The 21,557-nt window shown below is 52.5% G+C and overlaps 1 protein-coding gene across 2 annotated transcripts in view; it reads left to right on the forward strand.

Moving 5' to 3' along the window:
- The window catches only part of CTIF (cap binding complex dependent translation initiation factor), a 289,119-nt gene that overhangs the window by 51,877 nt on the left and 215,685 nt on the right, over positions 1–21,557 (forward strand). For both annotated transcript variants that reach the window (XM_087439188.1, XM_087439189.1), the window contains exon 2: positions 18,528–18,735. In XM_087439188.1, the coding sequence (XP_087295314.1) occupies positions 18,556–18,735 (180 nt within the window). In that variant the 5' untranslated portion in view covers positions 18,528–18,555. The remainder of the gene's footprint in view (positions 1–18,527; positions 18,736–21,557) is intronic.

The raw sequence follows: 21,557 nt of genomic DNA on the forward strand, positions 1-21,557 counted from the left end.
AACTTCTCCACAGGGTCCCACTTTGGGAGTCCCTGTGCTACTATGAGAGTCACCTTAGTTGAGTTTATGTGCCCACTGGGGGCCAGCTTGGTGGTCGTGTGGCCCGAGGGCCTAGGAAGAAGAGCTGGATTCCGTCCATGCCTCCATGGCTGTACACAGGGCCAAACGCCAACACCAACTCCTCAACCCCTTCTGCCCGGCGGGGTGGAATGAGGATTTGGGGGCTGTTTGATCCAGCAAGTCTCGCTGTGCCCTGGCCACCTGGGCTTGCTGCAGTGGGCGTCCAGAGAGGAGACAGTGGCACGGCCCCTGCCTGGAGGATGTCACAGCCTCAGGGCTTGCTTGTGGCTTGATACTGCTCGGCCATGCAGTCCCTGCACTTGGGGCCTCTCCCCTCCCCCACCCGGCAGACCTCCTGCTCCTCCTCCTGGGTCACTCAAGGGAAGCGCTCCCTGACCCTCTTTCCCAGACAGATTATTATTCGCCACCGTTATTTACTGAGCCTCTAGTGCGTGTTTGACTTTGAGATAAGCGCTTCAAGTGCGTGCATGGTATATTGATTGCCTACTGTTTGCCTGAGGCTGTGCTCATTTGACGTATCTTTCTATAGTCCTCTCCACTGCCCTGTGAGGTAGGGATTTTTGTCTGTTTGGGAGCTGGGGACGCCGAGGCTGAGAGAGTTCAGTCACTTACTGGAGGTCATGCAGCAGAGGCTGCATGTGTCCGCTCCAGTTACTCCGTGCTCACTCCCATGTGTGTCCTTGTCCCTGTGTCTTTGGGGCCCCCGACAGGAATTCCTACCATGCACCATCTTCTCCCTGCCCCCCGGGGGGGCTGCTCCTGGCAGAGGCCCCGTCTCCTTCACCTGGTACCCAGGGTCTAGCACAGTGCCTGGCACGCGCTGCGGAGGTGACTGGGATTTGTTGTGCTTTGCGTCAAGGCTGGAGCCAGAGTAAAGGGCATTGGGTGCCGTGAAGGGATATTTCCTTTGAGCTCTGACACTCGCTGTCCCCAGCTCTTGGTGTCACAACAAGTCAGACTAGCAAGTTGTATATTTCTTTCTCCGTGGATGGTTCTGGATGAACTGGACAAATTCTTCCTTACCTTTTGCAGTATAACTAGTTCTTTCCTTTTTCCCCTGATATTTCTGACCGGCCCTGAGCAGCCTCCTCCTGTTCCATCACTCCCCGTGCAGCTTGTCTCTTATTGGTTACATTTTACACTGGTGTGTCCCTGGAGAGACTGTGACTCGTGCTGAAATCTGAGAAATGCCCCCTTCACTCTCTCAGCCTCGTGGACAGAGTGTTTCCACGGCCGCTGTTCTCATACGTGGTGGGCACGCACACTTCTGGGTCAGCTTGCCCATTTCAGTCCTTTCAGGGTTCTGTATCTCAGCTCAGTTTAACTGCATCTACCCTCACCTCGAAGGCTTTCGGCCCGTTCTTTTTTTTTTTTTTTTTTTTTTTTTTTTTTAAGATTTTATTTATTCAGTTTTTTCCCCCCAAAGCCCCAGTAGATAGTTGTATGTCATAGGTTCACATCCTCCTAGTTGCTGTACGTGGGACTCGGCCTCACGTTGGACGGAGAAGTGGTGCCTCGGGGCGCTCCCGGGATCCGAACCCGGGCCACCAGCATCAGAGCGCACACACTTAACCGCTAAGCCACGGAGCCGGCCCCTCGGCCCGTTCTTTATCCAGCTATAGGAAAAGAAAAAAAGAAAGTTTTGTTGAAGCAAAGAGAACTGACCCTGTTGACCTGTGTTGCTCTCAAGGCGCCAGCTCTGCAGTCCTAGGCTCATAAAAGAAAAATGCAGTTTTCCCCATCTTGATCCAGTGCCAGGTGAGACACATCCACTGTCAGGATGCGAACAGCGTGTTTAGATATTGAGAATCAATTTAGCAGTCTCCTGAACTCCGGGTATTCTGTTGGCGTGCAACAGACACAATGATTTCTAATGTCAGGCTCGGCAAGGACGTTTCTCCTGTAGGTGATCTGATGGGGGGAGGCTGTCTCCCTGGGGACCCTGCCCTTAGAGAGGGTGTGTGACTCCAAGAAGACACCTGACCAGCCTCATTTACAAACATGGCCCAATATTGTTGAGTGGCAGCCCCGGATCAGCCTGTGGAGAGTAGAAATGCAGTTTCCTGGCAGCTATAAACTAATGGTTCCTTAGACGGTATTGGAATGAGGTTTCTCATCACCCATCTTCACGGGGCTTGTAGGACTAAGAATGTATGTACAGATATGTTAATCTTACTGTGATATATGCTCTAAAAGACTATTTTGGTTTTTTTAGGCAAGAAAATGTAAGATAAGCTTAGCGATGGCAGTCTCCTGGAGGCAGCCTGAGGGAGTAGAAAAAACACACATTGGCACAAATCTCAGCTAACAAGGGCTGTAGTCCTGTCTCTGATTTGGGGTGTGTCACGTCACAGCTCCAACGCCTGTGTTTCCTCATCTGTAACATGAGGGATTGGCTTGCCCATTTCGTTGCTCCAAGGAGGCATGGTTTTTTTTCACATGTTAATATCTCTGAAATCACGGTGCATCTGACTATCGCTCGTCGGCAGCCACATGGCGGGTACGACATAGCCGTCATTGCCTGAGCAGGCGTGAACATGGTCCTGCGGTTCAGACTGTCATGACCTCAGTTGAATTAGGTGCATTGTTGTTAGCCACGTGTTAAGTGTCATTGTCATTCAAAATGTCTTCGAAAAGATCTCACTGTGATTGATTATTGACACCAAAAGTGACTGTGTACACAGAAAGGCATGGAAACAGCAGTGGGGCATCGATTGGATATTAGAAAAGCAAATAGTCATTATTGGGGGAAGGACTGCAATCTCATACAAGAATTGCCGGTCTCATGCATGCTATGCAGCGCCACCAAAGGCAGGAGAAATCCCCAATTCCCTCAGAAGGGATGAAAGGATCTCAAAGTCACATGAGGCTCATGTGACCAATTTGTCTGCATGCAGGACGTCATTGAGACATTATGTCATAGTTTAATTGGTGGCAGCATTTTTTCTTTTCTTTGTGGCTCATAAAATAATGGTGGGTCTTACAACTGATGACTTGCTTTCTAAGGTTTCTCCTGGTTTTAATATCTAATAGTTATATTTGCATTTTTCTGTCAGCTAGAGCAAGCTAATAAAAATGACATTTTCAGTGTTCCTCTCATGTGTTGGTGCTGCTCCTCTGGGCCCCACAGCACTTGACTCATGATATCAATTGCCTGGTTACTTTCCTGCCTTTCCTGTTGTGTCCCTAGCACCTAATACCGAGCTTGAGTACGTGCTTTATAAATGAATGGATGGATGAATGGACGGATGGATGGATGGACGGACGGAAGGATAGACGGATGGACGGATGGACGGATGGACGGACAGACGGGTGGGTGGATGGATGGATGGATGGATAGATGGATGGATGGAGCTGTACCAGGAGATGAATCTCCATCTTTGATGAGGCAGCAGAATTCCTTCTAGGGAAGCTGCAGATATTTCTCACAGATTCAGTGGGAACCTAGACTCCATTTTTCAGGCTTTTTGTTGATTTATTTATAGTCTTAGTTGACTCTCAGAACTACAGTTTTCTCTGGAGAGGTCTCTAAGCTACTTAGCCAGAGAGTCCAGCTCAAGGCAATTATCCTGAGGCCAGCTTGTGTAGATACACTAATTTTTTAAACAGCTTTATTGAGATATAATTCACATACCACACATTTCACCTATTCAAAGTGTACAATTAAATGGTTTTCAGTATAATCACAGATAAGGACAACCACAGTGAATTTTAGAACACTGTCACCTCCAAAAGAAACCTCATACCCTTTAGTTATTGCCCTCCCTGCCCAATTATACCATCCCCCCAGCCCTAGCCCTAATGGAGTACTGATGTACTGGAGCCCTAAGTACCCACCAGTTTACTTCCTGTCTCTATAGATTTCTATATTCTGACATTTCATACTAGTGGAATCATATAATATGTGATCTTTTGTGATTTTCATTTAGCACAATGTTTTTAAGGTTTGTCCATGTTGTAGCATACATCAGTACTTCATTCCTTTTTACGACTGAATAATATTCCATTGCATGGACATTTTGTTTATTCATTCATCGGTTGGCAGACATTTGGGTTGTTTCCATGGTTTGGCTATTATTAATAATGCTACTAAAAACATTCATGTGCAAGGTTTTGTGCAGAAATATATTTTCATTTCTCTTGGGTATACACCCAAGAATGGAATTATGGGTCATATGTTAACCCTATGTTTCATTGTTTGAGGAACTACCAGACCATTTTCCAAAGTGGCTACACCAGTTTTCATTCCCACCATCAGTGTATGAGAGTTCTGATTTCTCCACATCCTTGCCAATGCTAGACTCTGATTCGTAAGGTCCTTTCTACTTCTAAGCTCCCAGGATTCTGGGTTGATATCCAGTGACTGTTGAGACTATGGAGGCTCCTTTCTGGCTTCATATATCCTGCTTTCCCTGTCTCAGCGGAGTTTGCAGAGGGCTGTGGGGAAATTCTGTTAATTATCTGCCAGTTAACCACTCAGCCTGCTCCCTGTGGTTGTAACTGGCTATAGACTGTTCCTGCTGTGTTCGTGTAAAGAGGTTATCTGCTGCTACTGCACTCTAGTGGGTGAAATTAACCACAGGGATAATGGGAAATAGAGCCAAAGGACTGTGATGGACTAATAAGAACAGCCCTCCAGGATCTGCCACCAGACGGATTCTCTTTTCTCTCTGCAAGGCATCTGGCTGTGTCTGGCAATCCTCGCTGCAGCTGTCCCAAACCAACCCTGGGTAGAGAGAGCCCCTAGATCATAGAGGCCCAATATGAGCAGCTCTACAGTCTGCCCGCAGGGAGCCCATGGTCCCTCCATCCATCTTCTGTGGAATCAATCTTACTTTGTGCCTGGCCCTGGAAGAATAATGGTGGGAAAGACAAAATGATCTCTGTCTGCAAGAACACATACTGTTGTGGGTTCCCAGCAGAAGCGATCTGGAGCTCAGATTTTCTGGCTGCCTGTTTCCCTAATTCCTTGAGCTCAGCATGTCCCAGAGAGAAACACTTGGGGAAACCAACCGCAGGAGAACTACCACACCTGAGTCTTCAACATGGCCTTGGCCAACAGCTCTCCTCTCTGGCTCAGCTATCCATTGCCGGAGACCTCCATAACTGGGGCTCCGTGTTCCACGAGATAAAAGCTGTATCTGACAAGTGTTTGTGGTCTGTAGGGCTTGGCTTTCCCACATTCTCTCTCCAGAAGAAGTCTTTGCAGCACATAGGACTTTCATCTATTTCATCCGGTCCCTTTCCTCTTCATCCCTCAGAGCTGCTGCCCCATCACAGCACAACCCAGTGGGAACATTCAGCGACTCATTGGCCACAAGGTAGTGGGACCCTGGGACATTGCTGGTACTAGGGAAACACCTGGGGCTGGAGTCAAGAGACCTAGGTTACAGTCCTTCACTGTCACTGGGCCACAGGCACATTGTTCCAGGGTCCCCATCCGTAAAAGGGAGGTGGTGATGCATGCCCTGCCTTACTCACACACTGGGTTATTGAGAGGCGACTGGTGGGATGGTGCTGCCCTGGGCAGACCCCAGGAGCATGAGGCCTCCAGAGATAACTTCTGACCACCTGGGTACTTCATGTCTGATGGCAGCTCACTCTGTTACCCTGTGAAAGGCACAAAGCCTCAATGTGGAGCAGCTTCCAGGGCCCACTTCAGGGGTGACCCTGGGTACCACTGCTTATGGGGGATGTTGGGCGAAGGATGGGAACGTTGAGTGAATGGAGCTCTGGGCACCTCACTTCTGTTCAATCAGAGAAGCCATGTCTTGGAGCCACTCTGTCTGGGTTCAAATCCTGACTCAGCCTCTTACTACCCAAATGACCTTGGGCAACTCCTGTCTGCCTCAGTTTCCTAGTTTGTACAATGGAGATAAAAATGATGCCTACATTATAGGATTATCTTGAGGATTAAATTAACATATGACAAGCATTTAGCACAGGGTTTGGCACACAGTAAATGCTCAATAATTGCTAGTTGTTATTATCTTTTATATATCAGAGGAGCCATTTGTAATTTCATTTGAAAAATAAGTGTGTATTAGAAGAACATAGTTTGGAAACCAGCAGTCTGTGGGGAATACGGTGTTGATGATTTGCTTCCCTGCTTCAGTGAAGGTCAAATGGGAGCTGTCCCTGAGCAGGAGTAACCCTCGTGGGGTCCTCCCCACGAGGCAGCCATGGGTGTGTGCCGCCTCTGGGCCTGGAGGCCACTCCAGGAATGAGGGGTCCAGCCTTCCGTTTTCTGTGGTTTTATGCTCCTGGGCCTTGGCTGCTCAGTTCTTTATCTCCTTGTGGTTCACAGAGAATTCAAGGAGAGGTGTAATGGCCCTGGGCACTGGATCAAGTTCACAATTCCTGTGGTTGCTGTCCGGTGGGCCTCAGGTATTGTGTGTGGGACACGCAGGCCACTCGGTCAAAGAGGGGCAGCCCCCAGCCTGGCTGTATGAGCTAGTTCCACTGCTAATGTGCCACCGTCTCTGCCCGTCAGCAGCCAGCAGCTGTCTGTCTGCTAATTCCAGGTGGACAGAGCATCAGTTACCCATTGACTATTTCCTCACTTCTGGGACTCCATCATCAAATACTCAGTGATTAACTGAATGTCTGCAGTGGGCCCAGGTCTGGCTCCCAGGGGACAAAGGAAGGAGCAGACACGTCCTCAGCCTCTAAGAGCTCATGGTTTAGCTGGGGAAGGAGGCAGCCCCTTGGACCCCTTCAGGGCTTAGCTGGAGTGTGGTGGGGCTTTAAGGGGAGTAGTAGGATAGCCCTGTGCTTTTACCTGGGCCCTCCCTCGAGACACCCAGGAGAGGCACCCCTTTCCCTGGACAGAGCTTGGGGGTGTGCTGCCTTTTGTGCAGCCCAGTCCCTTCCGAGTGACACAATCTTCCTGTAATAGCCCTGTGGCTTCTTCAACCAGGTTACGGTTGAGTCCTGCTGGTCTCGAAACCTTTCTTTCTCCCTCTTTGCAATGACTTGGCATATTTCTGTTTGAACTGTCATATGTTAATTGCACATTGTAGCTCCCAGGGGACAGTCCTTGTTCTTGATTTCCAAGTTCGTAGGGACACCCCTCATTTTAGTAGTCATAGATCACATGCAATTACTTTCTTGCAGGGGGTCTCGAACTCAGATGGCTGTGAGGGCCAGGCAGGTAATACGTGTGAGGGTGCAGAGCCATGTAACAGTGATGGTTGTGGGCAGTGGGGAGACATTAGGGAGTGTTGGGGTCTGTGGAGGACTGGAGATTGCATGCCCTTTCTGAAGAGGTCAGCACTGCTTAGAGTGGGGAGGTGGGCCGATGTTGCTAGATCGTCCAATTTTTCAAGAAAATCAGAAATGTGGATTTTTATATAAAAAAAACTTTGATTTATAAATGTTGGCTCAAATATTTTTAAAATACCAACAGACCAAACAAAGCACACTGTGGTCCAGATGTGGCCCAAACAGACATTTGCAACCTCTGCTTTGTGGTTATACTCCTGTGCGGGAAGGTCATCCAGGGTCATCCAAGGTGGAGGACAGAGGCCCGAGGCCCGGTGAGCAGCTGCTATGGGTGTTCTGAGGGGAAGGTCATTGTGAGCTGGGGTGGTCCGAGTGGTGTCCGGGAGGTGGGATTGAGCTGTCCTTAAGGATGAGGAAAGGAGAGGGACATGGATGCTGTTCTCAGAGTGAGCCAGCTCTGCCGTCCCAGCTGTGGGACAGGCCTGCAGAGTCACAGTCCCCGCCAAGGGCCAGGCTGTGTGGAACCTGCTCCCAGCTTCTGAGCCCCCCACCGGGCTCTCAAAAGCTCGTCAGGACTCTCACTGCTCCCACTCGGCTCTGGCTCAGGAAGCTTTCCAGGGGGGACCCTGGTTACCCCGACGGAGACACTGGAGAGACAGCATCACCCGAGAAGGAAGGCCTGGGGTGCTGGGGCCACCGAGTTTGGAGGAGCTTTCTGGCCTTAATCTGAGGTGCTCTTACAGGTGCACTGCCAGGTTCAGAGCAGGACACTGTCTCCTTTCCCTGCTGCTTTGAGTTAGTTTTCACCCTTTGTCCATCAACACAGAAGTTTTTGAAGGCCAATTGTGGGGCCCACCCTGTCTACCCACCAGGGCCCAAGCAGGAGAGAGAATAGGTCCCCATGAGACCATCCAGGTTAGCAGAGCTGAGGTCAACCCAGGAACTGGAGTACGAGAGGGCCAGACTGAGGCCCAAGCAGGGCACAGGCAGTTCAGAGTGGGGAGACATTAGGGAGTAGTGGAGTCTGTGGAGAAATGGAGTTCAGAAACAGCAGTGACCAGTGATAGTCAGAGTGGCCAAGGAGGGCATCGTGGAGAAGGTGTGTCTGGAGCCAGGCCCTGAGGGAGAGGGTGCAGTTTGGAGAGGCAGAGGTGGGAAAGATTGCAGGAGACAGAGTGGGGCATAGCAGGGGGCAGTTGTGATGTCAAAAGACAATCACAAGCAATAATTGAGTGCTTGCTGTGTACCTGGCTGTGTTGTACACTTTCTCCTACGTTCTCCTTAATCCTCACTACATTTTATGAGATGGTAGTTTCATCATCAGTCTAATTTAAAGATGAGGACACAGGCTACCCAAGGTCACAGAGCTAGGAAGTGGTTTAGCCAGCACTGGAACCTAGAATCAGAACCCGTAACTCTTATGTTACTCTGTCTTAGGACTAGGCAGCAGTGAGGAAGCCACCTGACTCCAGCCAGGGATGTGGCTGGCTGGCCAGTGACCCTGAGGCCTGTGACAGCTTTGGTACGTTTGTCTCCTCTGTGGGGCTTCCCCTGTGACTTCCACACCCTCTGACACCTGTAGGGCACAGCATACAGCAGGCGCTTAGCAGCCATTGGTTGGAATGAATTGCCTCGAGGAAGCCCTTGAGTGTGGTGGGAAGAGGTTGGAGCCCTGGTTCTGCGACCAAGTGACCTTGGTGGCTGGTAGGGAGGGGGAACTGGACGGGTCCACTCCCCGCACCCTTGGCTTTAACGTCCTAAGGGCTGGGAGGGCCTGGGGGAGAGCCCAGGCCCAGGGGCAGTGGGCAGGATTGCTGAGGAGGCCCACTCTCAGGGAGGAGTGTGTTGGGTAGGCGTGGGAGGGCTGGGGAGCCGTAGGCCAGCCTGCCGTCCTGGGTTTGGGGTGGTGAGAGGTATAGGATGGAGCAGGGCCTCAAGGACCATGCAGTCTTGTCAAGACAAGATAAAAACCCGTAAAAAATTCAAGAGCAGGACAGGAGTTGGGTAACAGCACAGGGGAGGATGAGGAGGTGTCAGGAGGCAGCCTGTGCTCTGAGCCATGGGATCAGGTTGGGGGTCAGTGCCAGGAGCCCAGTGGAGGCTCCTGTGGGCCTCAGGGGCCTGCCAGGCAGGGCAGACCTGGACAGCAGGAGTGTCCAGGGGTAAAGGAGGGGCTAGACCTCCCAGAACCCGCCCCAGGTGCCCTCCTCCTTCTGGCCTGGGCCCGTCTGCCAGTGTAGAGGCCTCCGCAGAGCCAGGGATGCTGCTGTTTCAGGTTCTTCCTCCGAGGGGAAGTCCCAGTCAGGAGACTGGAATCTAATGCGGTGCCGTTGGGTGGACTGCTAAGGGCGCCCTCGTCACACCAGCAGGGTGCGCTTCCTTCCTCTCTGCACGGCCTCCCTTCTCAGACCCCTCTCTGGGATGCAGCCACAGTGGCCACAGTGGATGTGCTGAGGAGACAAGGATTCTCAGCATCTCTCTTGCCTTCCTGGCCCTCAGTAACCTGTCCCCTCACCATAAAATCCTCAGTTACTCCTGGAGGCAACTCTCGAGGAGAGACCAGGGAGGCCTGAGCCCCATTTGTCTCTCTGTGGAGGTTATGAAAGAACCATTGCTCCAGGGCCCTGCACAGGGTGGGGGCTCACTAGGGTATGAAAATGATGCAACGATTTGGGGGTTGTCTGTTATTTCAGACTATCTGTCCTGCTTTTTGTTTGTTTGTTTTTTGTGAGGGAGATCAGCCCTGAGCTAACATCCGTGCTAATCCTCCTCTTTTTGCTGAGGAAGACTGGCCCTGAGCTAACATCTGTTGCCAATCCTCCTCCTTTTTTTCCCTTTTTCTCCCCAAAGCCCCAGTAGATAGTTGTATGTCATAGTTGCACATCCTTCTAGTTGCTGTATGTGGGGCGCCGCCTCAGCATGGCTGGACGAGCGGTGCATCGGTGTGCGCCCGGGATCCAAACCTGGGCCGCCAGTAGCGGAGCGCACGCACTTAACCGCTAAGCCACGGGACCGGCCCCTATCTGTCCTGTTTTTACTGCCTGACATTAATGATTATAACCCAGAACTGCACTTGGGCTCCAAATACACTGGCAGTCACTGGGGAGAGGGGAGGTAACACTCAGCTCAGCAGGGGGTCTCTGGGGATGGCAGACTGTTGAGGGGCTTGGAGTGTGGGGACCTGCGTTGTAGGTCTGGCCCTATCTGTAGGCATCTGAGTGGCTCCTAGCAAGTCGTTCCTCTTCTCTTGGCTCCAGTGTCATCCTCATCTGCACAGTGAAGGGGCCAGATTCTCTAACGACTCTTGAGGTCCTGCAGCTTAGGTTTCAGGAGTCTCCCCAGTTTGTTCAGACCAGTTGGATGTGTCTGGGCCCACAGCTCAGCATTGCAGGACTCTAAGCAGGTGCTGTTGTATGCACCTGGCTGAGAGCCCTGGGTTCACAAATAAATAATAATTCAGCCCATTGAGGTCCTGCCTGGCCCCAAGTGGGCCACGGGGGAATGCTGCCCCTCTTCCAGGGAGCCGACCCGCGGGCCAGAGGGTCAGGATGGAGAATTTCCAGAACAGGGTGGGATATGAACAGTGGATAGAAGGGTTGTGAGAGGTTTTCTAGATCTTGGCTATTCAAAGTGAAGTCCTCTGACCAGCAGCAACAATATCAGCTGGGAGCTGGTTAGAAATGCAGAATCTCAGGCCCCACCTGCGGTGCACTGAGTTTGAATCTGCCTTTTAACAAGATCGCCTGTGATTCGCGCACACATTAAAGTTTGGGGCGCGCCGTTCCTGACCGCTTTGCTTAAATTCTTGAGCATGCCTCACAGAAAGAAAGCCATTTTCCACGGGTAGGGGCAACAAAAGTTCCATGAAACAACAGTTACACTTACAATGTGTATCACTCACCAATATTTTCTATTTTGTTATATATTATTTAATGCTGAGACCATGAGTTTATTTTACACGAAGGTTATTTTAGAGCCCAGTAAATAGCTGAGACTTGCAGTTTGAAAAACACTGCACTAGCTAACACCCTGTCTGATGTTTGAGTGACAAAGGTTACATTGGTGTGTGTGGGGGTGTGTCAGACATTTAGAGGACACCAGGTGTCCTGACTCCTGAGACAGTAAATGTTGCCCACTTCCAAGGTCACCTCCAGCTCCAAGTGTTCCTGAACTTTCCCACTTCCGGTGCTTGGGGTCCTGAGGCTCCTATATGCAGAGGCATCCACCGAAGACCCCTGCTATTCTCTGGCAAACACCAACGTGGCCCAGCGTCTGCAGACCAGCACCGACAGGAGTGACCAAGCATGAGGGCTGCAGTTGGCGGGAAAGGCATTGTCTCCGGAGTCCTGTTTATGCAGGAGGTGGAGTGTGGGCTGGACTCGGAGGGCTGGGTTGGCAGCAGGGTGTTGTGAACGGGGTTCCCATGGCTTCCTCAGGAAGAGCTGTGGGCATCCTGTGTCCCCAGCCAGCACGGCCTCTCTCCTCCCACACATCAGCAGGCGGCTTGGCCTGTGGCTGTGGCCTGGCCCTGCCCTGGGGACCGCCTGACAGCCGACAAAGGAGAAAGCCTTAGTTGCAGGCTCTGGGTGAAGGTGTCGGTTGCCAGCACTGTGTGGAAGTGGAAGGGGAGAAGGGATGGGGCTTGTGTATATCAAGGTCACCGGGAGCCAACTGCTGGAGAGGAGCCCGGGGAGGGGTCTGTGCTGCAGCAAGCAGCATGAAGTGGCCACGGGAGAGGTGGGATGAAGGCGGGTGGGTGCGATTCAACACGGGGTGAGCAGTGTGAGCCCTGCCCCCACCCACAGCTCAGATGTGCCCACCTCAGTCTTCAGAGTTGCTGTCATGTCAGGACAGGGGGACGGACCAGGAGCCCATAGCAAGCCCCTACAGCACCGCACGGCTCCCCTGCAGGAGGCTGGGCCCCTCGCAGCAGCCAAAAGCCAAAAAAATGCATCAGGAAAGCAGAAATCGAGACCTTCCCGGGCTTCCTCTGTGAGGTCTGGGGGAGTTGCATGCTGAAAGGCCCAGGGGAGTCTGATGAAGTGTGAGCGTGCGGTGCTGCCGCCTGTCTGGGCCTGGAATGATGGATTCCCAGAGCAGGGCTGATAGGCCACGGAGCAGAAGCGTCTCGTCTGGTTTGCAGGTCACCAAATTCGTTCTGGGGATTGGAGGAGGAGGTAATGCCTCTAATGCCTGGCTGTTCTTAAAGGGATTGGCTAAATTTACAGCTACTAATGCCATTTGTCACTGGGCAGGTACAAAAGGATGCTGATCTGCTGGAATGGTTCCAGCTTCTGTCTCTGGGCCCTCGGGGCACTCGGTGATGTCAGCCTCCCTTTCCTCCAGACCTCTCGCCCCTGACCCCCTCCAAGGCAGGTAGGGCCAGAGGTTGGGAGGGGAGACTCCCGACCCCAGGCAGAGAGCCCTATGGGGTCGGCAGAAGCCCCTTTGCTGAGTGTGCTAGGAAGCCACATGGCTCTGGGCAGAGGACACGGTGGAAGGTTCCCATGGATCTGGGTAGGTGGAATATGGAAGTGGAGAAAGGCACCTTTGCATCAAAGGACGTGAGTGTTTTTGTTTCTGGCCTTAAAAATAGTCAGCCAGGCTCATTGGGCTATAGTGACAAGCAGAGAATGTGATTGGCTGCAGCAGGGGGTGGGGGTGCCCTGGGCCCCTGGGGCTGGTATGAGGCTCCTTAACCCACAGATGTTGCAACAGCAAGAGGAGAGCATGGGCCGCCCCTTTCACCAGACTGCTGTAGATGTGCCTAAGTCCTGCCTGGGAAGCGCAGGCCAAGGACCTCTCCATGCCCCCATGACTTTCTGTAGCCTGGGCTCCTCCGTGCCCCTCTTAAAGCTGTGCCCACCCAGGCCCGCCCCTCCCCTCTGCGGGCTCAGGGCTGCCTGCCTTTTACTGCAAAGTGCGGCCTCAGCACTTTTCCCACTCCTGTGGCTCGCCTTTTTGTTCCTCCTCATCCATCACCTGGCAGGGAGTGGGGGCAGGGCCGGGAGAGGAGGGGAGAGGGTGGGACAGCTGCAGGGGTGCGTTCCTGGGATCCTCCTGCAGCCTCTGCTCTGCGCTCTGCATCCCGGAGGTGTGGCTGCAGCCCGAGGTGTCTCTCCTCCTCTTCCACACTCTCCTCTCCTTCTCCTCCTTCCTCTGGTTCCATCCCCCTATCACTTTCTCTGATCATTAAAACAGAAGCTCCTCTTGCTGGCTCTCAGCTTAGCCAGCAGCCCACCTGCTGGGCATTCGCCATCCTGATCTTGCTGTGAATGAGAAACTGAGCCAGCAGGAGACCCCAAACACAGGCAGGAAGGGAGTGGAACAAGCCCTGGAGGAAAGCACCCCTTTATTTCCCTGTGTCTGCACCAGCCTGAGAGTTTACTGTGCCTCCTCACTCTTTTCACCTTAAAAATGCGGCAGAACTTCTAGGTATGTACCCCAGAGAATTGAAAACAGGGACTCAAACAGGTATTTGTACTCTCATGTTCACTGCAGCATTATTCACAATAGCCAAGGGTGGAAACAACCCAAATGTCCTTCCATGGAGGAATGGATAAACAAAATGTGGTACACACATACAATTATTGTTGTAATACAATGTATGATTCGGCCGTAAAAAAGACTGAAATTCTGAGATGTGCTACCACATGAATGAATCTTGAAAACACTATGCTAAGTGAAATAAGCAGTCACGAAAGGACACATATATGGTTCCACTGATATGAGGTAACCAGAATGGACAAACTGATGGAGACAGGAGGCAGAACAGGGGTTGCCAGGAGCTGAGGCGAGGACGAATGGGGCATTGTTTAATGGGCACAGTTTCTGTTGAGATGATGAAAAAGTTCTGGAAATAGATAGCAATGATGCCTACACAACATTGGGAATGTACTTAATGCCGCTGAATTGCACTCTTAAAAATGGTTACGACGGTACGTTTTATGTTATGTACATTTTACCACAATAAAAAAAGGAGGCGTAAGTGCCTGACTGCACTTCCAGCCTGATAGCTGAGGAGGTGGACCATGAGGACAGCACTATCCCCCTCTCCCTCCTCCTCCCTCTTCTCTGGTAAAGAGAGAAAGCTCTGGGCTCTTCTGCTGAAGGTGGAGTTTCTCAGCTGCCTAGTTGGGACTCATTCTGGAACATACAAGTGAGTCCAAGTGACATGTTAGCCTGGGTTCCCCTGGGAAAGCAGAGTTCCTGGAGTCATCCCAGTAGCAGGAGTCCTGGGGGGAGTGACACGGGCGGAGGGAGAGCCAGGCAAAGGGGTGTTATTGATCTGGTCACCACTGTGGGCAGCTGGGGCTCAATCCACTGGAACCTGCTGAAGGGCAGTGTTGTCCGCACCTCAATTGTCACTTGAGGCCAGAGAGAGTGTTTGTCCTGGTCTGTTAGCTCCTCACACTTCCAGGGTGCAGGGACCAGGTGCCAGGTGGGTCCCTGCAGGGATCTGCTGGCGAGTGTCAGAGGAGCCCGGGGCAGAAGTCACTCGGGACAGGTGAGGTGAGGCACTGTCAGGCCACACTGCATCAATCTGATTGGGCAGGAATCACTGGAGAAGGAGGGGGCATTGTGAGGACACAGGAGGTGTCCAAAACAAGTGACCAGTGAAGAGAGTCCTTTTTTTCCCTCTGGGCACCAAAATTCTGCAGGGTGGAAATGGGTGGCAATGCCTGTTTTCTGTCCCTTTCCTCGGTGAGCTAGTGTGGGTTTGGGGTGATTACTGCCCCCAGGCTCCCTCTCAGGACTGTGATGTGGTCCCGTGAGAGGCCACTGGAGCCTGGGAGAGCCCAGAAGAGTGAGACCGAGCTGCTGCTGCAGGCGGAGCTGGGCTCTCCATACTCCTGGAAACACTCCTATCTAGTTCCCACAAAACCCAGTCCTCTGCTTGTACCTGTGCAGTGAGCCAGGAAGCCCCTGATAAGATCTTAAGTCTTCGAGGAATAATGGGCGCGGCATTAGGCACTGGCTTTCCCTGCAGGTGGCTCCTTTTCAGCCCTCTCTGGACTTCAACCTTATCATCCCATCTCTCTGAGGCTGGCCACCTGCCTAGGGCCCAGCCCTCTAGAGTGGGCAGCCCAGTTGGGGAGTAAGAGACACACACACAGCACTTGAAGAATTCACTGGGCATTGGAACGGCAGTGGGGACTGGAGAAGTGGGAGATGTCCTGAGGGCCTGAGCAGGCTGCCAGGAGGTGGGGTGGGGAGGCTGTGGGGTATAGGCGGACCTGGAGCTCTGCTGTGCAAACTTGGACAAGTTACTTAACCTCTCTGAACCTCAGTTTTCTCTTCTAAGTAGTATAATTGTACCGATTTCACAGTAGCTGTGAGTGGGAAGTGGGTGAAGGCATACCAAGTGCTGAGAAGAGTGCCTGGCGCACGACATGGGTCCAGTCCACATTCGCCGTTCCTGTTAGTAGAAGTCACAGTATTCATGTCCAAAGGCCAAAGCTGGGTGAATCCTTTGCCCACTAGATGCCATTAAACCAGGGGATTGGGCTAGGGGCTGGAAGGCCTGACAGGTGCTGTTGCAACATTCCATGAGTATAAGGACCTCAAGATTTGGTAGGTGGGGGGGAGGGGAAAGTGCCTCTGGGTGCGGGGCACAGCGTGAGCAGAGCACAGAGGCAGAAAGAGCGTCGCATGTTAGTTTTCTATTGCCGCATAACAAATTACTACAAACCTAGTAGCATAAAACAATACCCGTTTATTATCTCACAGTTCTGGAAGTCAGAAGTCTGCTCAGTATATCATGAGGCCAAAATCAAGGTGTCGGCAAGGCTGAGTTCTTGTCTGGGGCCTCCGGGGGACAAAATCTGCTCCCAAGCTCATTGATATTTGGCAGAATTTACTTCATTGCAATTGTAGGACTGAAGTGCCCTTTTCCTTGCCGGTCATTGACCAGGGATTGCTCTCAACTCCTAGAGGGGCCCACAATCCTTGCACATGCCCCCCCTTCTTCAAGCCAGCAGCAGCACATGAGTATTTCTCATGCTTTGCATCTCTGTCCCCACCCCAGTCCCAGATTTAAGGGCCTCCTGTGATTGGATCAGGCCCTCCTGAATAGTCTCCCTGTCTTCAAGTCCACTGATTTGGAGTTTAGTTATATTTGCACATCCCCCTCCCAGGAGTACCTGGGTTAGTGTTCGATTGAATAACTGGGAGAAGGTGTACACCCAGGACCCTCTTAGGGTTCTGCTTACCACATGTGGTGTGTGCCCACAGGAGCAGAGTAGCCAGGGGGCTGGAGGGGGGCACAGGCAGCCATTGCAGCAGGAGGGGTAAGGTGGGTATTGGTGGTAGGAGTGGTATAAGGCCGCTGTAGGCCTTGAAGGACAGATGGAGGAAGGGGCATTGGACAACCCCACCCCCACCCCCAACTGTGGCCCTGTACCACTAGGCACCCTTATCCCCATCTGAGCCGACTCCCTGCAGACCCACTGCCACCCCGGCCTTCACACCTGGGTGCCCTCCCTCTGATGAGGACACCACTCAGGCCTGAAACCTCGGACTCTTCCCTCTGGGATAGGTGGACACACGTACAAGCCCCAAGACCACTGAGCTCAAGAGCCCAGAGCACACCGCCTACTGCATGGCACAGCTCCCCTGCAGCTGGCCTGTGGTCCAAGGGAGGCTGGGCCCTCTGCAGCAGCCAAAAGCCAAAAACCAAGTCAGGAAACCAGTTGAAAAAAGTGTGTCCACCCAGGGCGGTTCTTCCTCCCTTCGCCAACCCCAACCTCTGAAAAAAACAGCGAGGGTCAGGGGGAGTCAGCATTCCGGGTCTCAGCAGCATTTCTGGAACCCAGTGGGCCATTATTTGTCCTGTTCTGGATCCACTACAGTTAAAAGCTCAACAAACCCTTGATTACTGGTGAATACCTATGTTCCAAAAAAGTTCTCAGTAATCCAAGGTTTTGAAACTCAAATCTTCCTTTAAACATACTAGGACCTTGCTTTTATCATCCACGGTAACATTTTAGACACACACAGCCTTTTGTTGTCTTGGAGCTCTGTGCACACATTATTCAGTTCTCTGCTATCTAACCATGGTTTGGTAGAAGACCATTCTACGAGTTCTGATGTGAAACTGCGTGCAGGCTCTGCTTTCTCCAGCTGAGTGGGCTGCACCCTGAAGAGCACAGACCTCCAGACAGTGAAAGGGACACCAGGCAAGCTTTAAAGCCCCTTCCCATTGGCCTAGAGCCTGTCAGGAGGAAGCAGAGGGTCCCTCGTGGGAAGGGACCTAGAGGTGAGAAAGGTTCCAGCTCTCCCCACTTCTGAGTGGGTCAGGTGGGAGATTTTGGGGACAGGAGTGGGCAGTGGAAGTGTCCCTGGAGGCCTGGGGCCCCTGCAGCAGCTGGGTCCACCCTGTCCATCAGGGAAGGACAGCACTTTTGTCACTGGACTTTAGCGGATTTCCCTGGAATGCTGGTCACATTATGTCAGGCCGTCCCAGAGAGAGGGCCCAAGGATTGACGAGGGAGTCCTGCTCCTGTGGAGGGTGGGCAGGCAGCGTCCATGACTAGGCCACGCCCTCCCAGACAACCCATCAGGCCTTTCAAGTTCTATCATTACATCCAGTCACGTCGCTACAGACAGAGCATGGCGTGTGTCCCACCCAGGAGCCGCACCATGACAAGGCTGCAAAATTGTGTTCATCACTTACGGCCTACAGCCTTCACCTAACTTAGGGGACAGTCTGGTGTCCAAAGAGAATATGTCTCTTTAGAAGGAGGCATTTTCTTGGAGGGCCCAGGCCCCTTAGAGGGTTTGTGTCTGGGGGTCCCCCGTATATCCTAATGCTTGGGTCGGGGACAGCAAAGCCTGTGGTCTGTTTTCTTCTGCTTTGTGGTAGATTTTAACTCCAGTTTGGGAGGTGGGGCTTGGGTGGTAGGCTGGGTCTATCTTCTGCTTTTTCCCAGGTGGTAAGGTCTAGATATGGACTAACGTCCAACATCGCACAAGTTACTGTGTTGGCCAGTTAGGCAAGTGACCTGCCATCCCTGGGCCTCAGTTTCCCTCCCCCCACAGGGGGAATGCAGCATATTCTTCACAGTAAAGGTGAGCCGGCACCCACCGACTTCTCAGGGCGGTTGGGAGACCCATGATGAGCGAGAGCATGCTTCCAGGAGCGGGGAGTATTTCTCAAGTGGGGGCATCGTCTCAGCCTCCTGTGGTGTCTCACAGAGCCCGTCTGTTCTCTGTCTCCACAGCCCCCACCCAGGCCCCTGAGCTGGAGGGATGGAGAACTCCTCGGCAGCATCAGCCTCCTCCGAGGCGGGGAGCAGCCGCTCCCAGGAGATTGAGGAGCTAGAGCGCTTCATCGACAGCTACGTGCTTGAGTACCAGGTGCAGGGGCTGCTGGCTGACAAGACGGAGGGCGATGGAGAGAGTGAGAAGACACAGTCCCACATCTCCCAGGTAAGCGCTGGCTCGGGGAGGGCCCTGGGCACGTACGGTGACCTTGGCGAACTCCAAGAGGAGTAATAGGGGGGCTCTCATTCTAGGCAGCATCTGGTCGCCTGCCCTAGATTGCCAAGGTTTGGATGGTCCCGCCCAGCAGAGCATGGAATCCAGACAGGAAGCCCCTGGCTGTGCACTCTCAGCCACTCTGACCCACCTCTACTCCTTCCTAACCCATTAGGCTGCTGGGGCCCAGCCAGACTCGCAATTCATGTGACACACATTTATTGAGCACCTACTGTATGCTAGGCACCGTTCCCTGTCCTCGACAAGCTTATGTTCTAGAAGAGATCTGGTGATCGTATTTTATCCAAAATGTATAAAATCAAAAGGCTATAACTTGAATATTTTCTCTGACTTAAAATATAGGCAATTGTTAGCAGCCAAACTCTCAGACAGTCAGGGCTCTGTGGGCCAGAGCTAGTCAGGGGCAGGAGGCGTTCTGACCAGAGTCTCAGGTTGGTCCTGCCCCCTCCTGCATTAGTCTGTGTCAGCCCTGGGCTTGAGTAGGAGGTGGACTTAGCTGAAAGACTGTGGGCCAAGATTTGTAAGCCGTGAGTTCTCCCGAGTAGAGTGTGAACCATTAAGGGCAGTGACCATATCTCATGCCTCTTTGCCTAACTTGGTAAATTCTCAGTAGATATTTGCTCAAGAGTTGCTCCAGGTTTACTTCTAGCTGCCTGTGTGACCTTGGGCAAACTCTCAACCTCTCTGAGGCTTGGTTTTTTTATCCAGCAAATGGGGGTTATCCTGCTGCCTCAAGAATGTTAGAGGGTCAAAGTCAATAAGAGGCTCAGAAGCTATGGAGAAGCAGGGTGTTGCCTTCACAAGGAGACATGGGGTCTTCTGTTCAGAGTCTGGTCCCAGGTGTCCACCTCTTTTACTTGTTGCCCCACCTCAAGTTGGGACTCCTCTGACAAGTAGAGGGGAGCCACTTGGGTGCCCTGCTTTGGAGAAAAGCCAAATGCAACTGGCTGGCTCACTGTCTGGGTGGGCAGAAGATCCAGACCCTCCAGCTTTTTAGAAAGCCATAATGAACTTGTGGTGTTCCTGGAACTCAGGGCCAGGGGCCAACCCGGGAGATTCTGAACCATGGTGGTCCCACTCCTCATCCCCATTGGGGGATAGGGAAGAGAAAATCAGCCCTGAGAGAGAAATGGGAATATATGTGATGCTTTCCTGTGTCCTTGAGGTTCTAAAATCACAATTAGTGTAAACCTATAATTTGTCCAGTATTCACTGTACAAGTGTGTGTTAGGCACTTCTTGTGTGCCTGGTGCTGTTCTAGGGCTGGGTATCGAGGACTGAGCAAGACAGACGGAATCTCTGCCCTCATGAAACTTACATTCTAGTGGTGGGTGATAATTGCTGTGGAGAAAAATAAAGCAAGAAAATGGAATGGGGAGTGAAGAAGGTCAGGAGGGGTTTGAAATTTTAAAGAGGATGTCGGGGAAGATGTTCCGGAAGGAGGTGAAGGGGAGAGCCTGCAGATATCTGGGGGAGGAGCGTTCCGGGCAGAAGGAACAGCACGTGCAAAGGCCCAAGCTGGAAGAGTTATTCCCAGTGCAGCAAGGCGGCCAGTGCGGCTGGAGCAGAGAGAAAGAGGGAGAGCCAGAGGAGATGAATCAGCGAGAAAGCGGGTCATGTAGACAAGATGGGCAAGGGCTGAGCCCTGGGGTCTGCCAGCATTTAGAAAGCAGGGGTGTTGGCAGGGACCAGGAGGGGGTTGGCAGTGACGCAGAAGGAAACCAGCGAGAGTGGTGCTGGGAGCCTGGGAAGGATGTGTTTCAAGGAAGTGGGGGTGCGGATTGACTGCGTTGACTGCTGCTGCAGGCCGGGAAGACAGGACTGAGAATAACCTGTCTGAGCCATGGGGGTGCTATTGGTGACCCTGACTAGGGTCCAATCCACAGTCCTGCGGTGGGGGCCAAGGTCAAGGAGACGGACTGGAGGATAATGCAGATCCTCTCTGTATAACAGGAGTTTCACTGTAAAGGGGAGAGACCTGTGATATTTGGGGAAGTGATGTCAAAACGGGAGCATTAACAACACATTGTGCATTGATGGGAATGGTCCAGGGCAGAGGGGAGGGTTGCCGGAGCAATGCCCTTAAGTAGGTGAGAGGCCTGGCCTTGGCTCGGGCCCCCAGCAGCTCCCCCACAACCACAGAAGGGAGTGGCCAGGCTTGCAGCCATGGATCCAGAATGCTACCAAGTTGCACAACAAAGCTGTGGGTTTCTCCAGCTATTTTCAGCCACGATGGTGCAGGTGCAGTTATGAAGGTGAATTTGACCACGACTGAGGTTTCTCTGGGTGAGGACAGTGGAGGGGGAGAAGGGCGAGGGAGGGAGGGAGTGATGACAGTGACGTCCCCCAACACCGAGCCAGGCAAGGAGGGGGTGAGGACCAGGGGTGGCTGGTGGACGCTGAGGGGTCGTGGGTCAGTGGATTGGAGGTCCTGGGGAATCGGAGAATTGTTGGAGTCCTGGGACCAGAAGGAGTGAGCTGGAAAGATAGACGTGTCCAAGAGTGGGATGTTTCAAATCCAGGTTGGAGGGAGTGCAGAAATTGGCGATGAAAGGGCTGGGTATGAGCGTGGGAGTGCGTGGGGTAGAGGATGGATCAGGAGGAGAGGGGTCGTGAACGGAGGGGCCAGGCATGGGAACCATCTTCACGGATATCGAAATCACCAAGAAAGGAAAAGCAGGTGCTGGAGAGGGTGGCAATGATCTAATTGAAAAGTCTTCGAGGAGTGCAGGGAGTGAGGTGGGGGTGGGTGA

This window comes from Ceratotherium simum, chromosome 14, assembly GCF_057802395.1.
Source record: "Ceratotherium simum simum isolate JZ-2026a chromosome 14, ASM5780239v1, whole genome shotgun sequence".
NCBI lineage: Eukaryota > Metazoa > Chordata > Mammalia > Perissodactyla > Rhinocerotidae > Ceratotherium > Ceratotherium simum.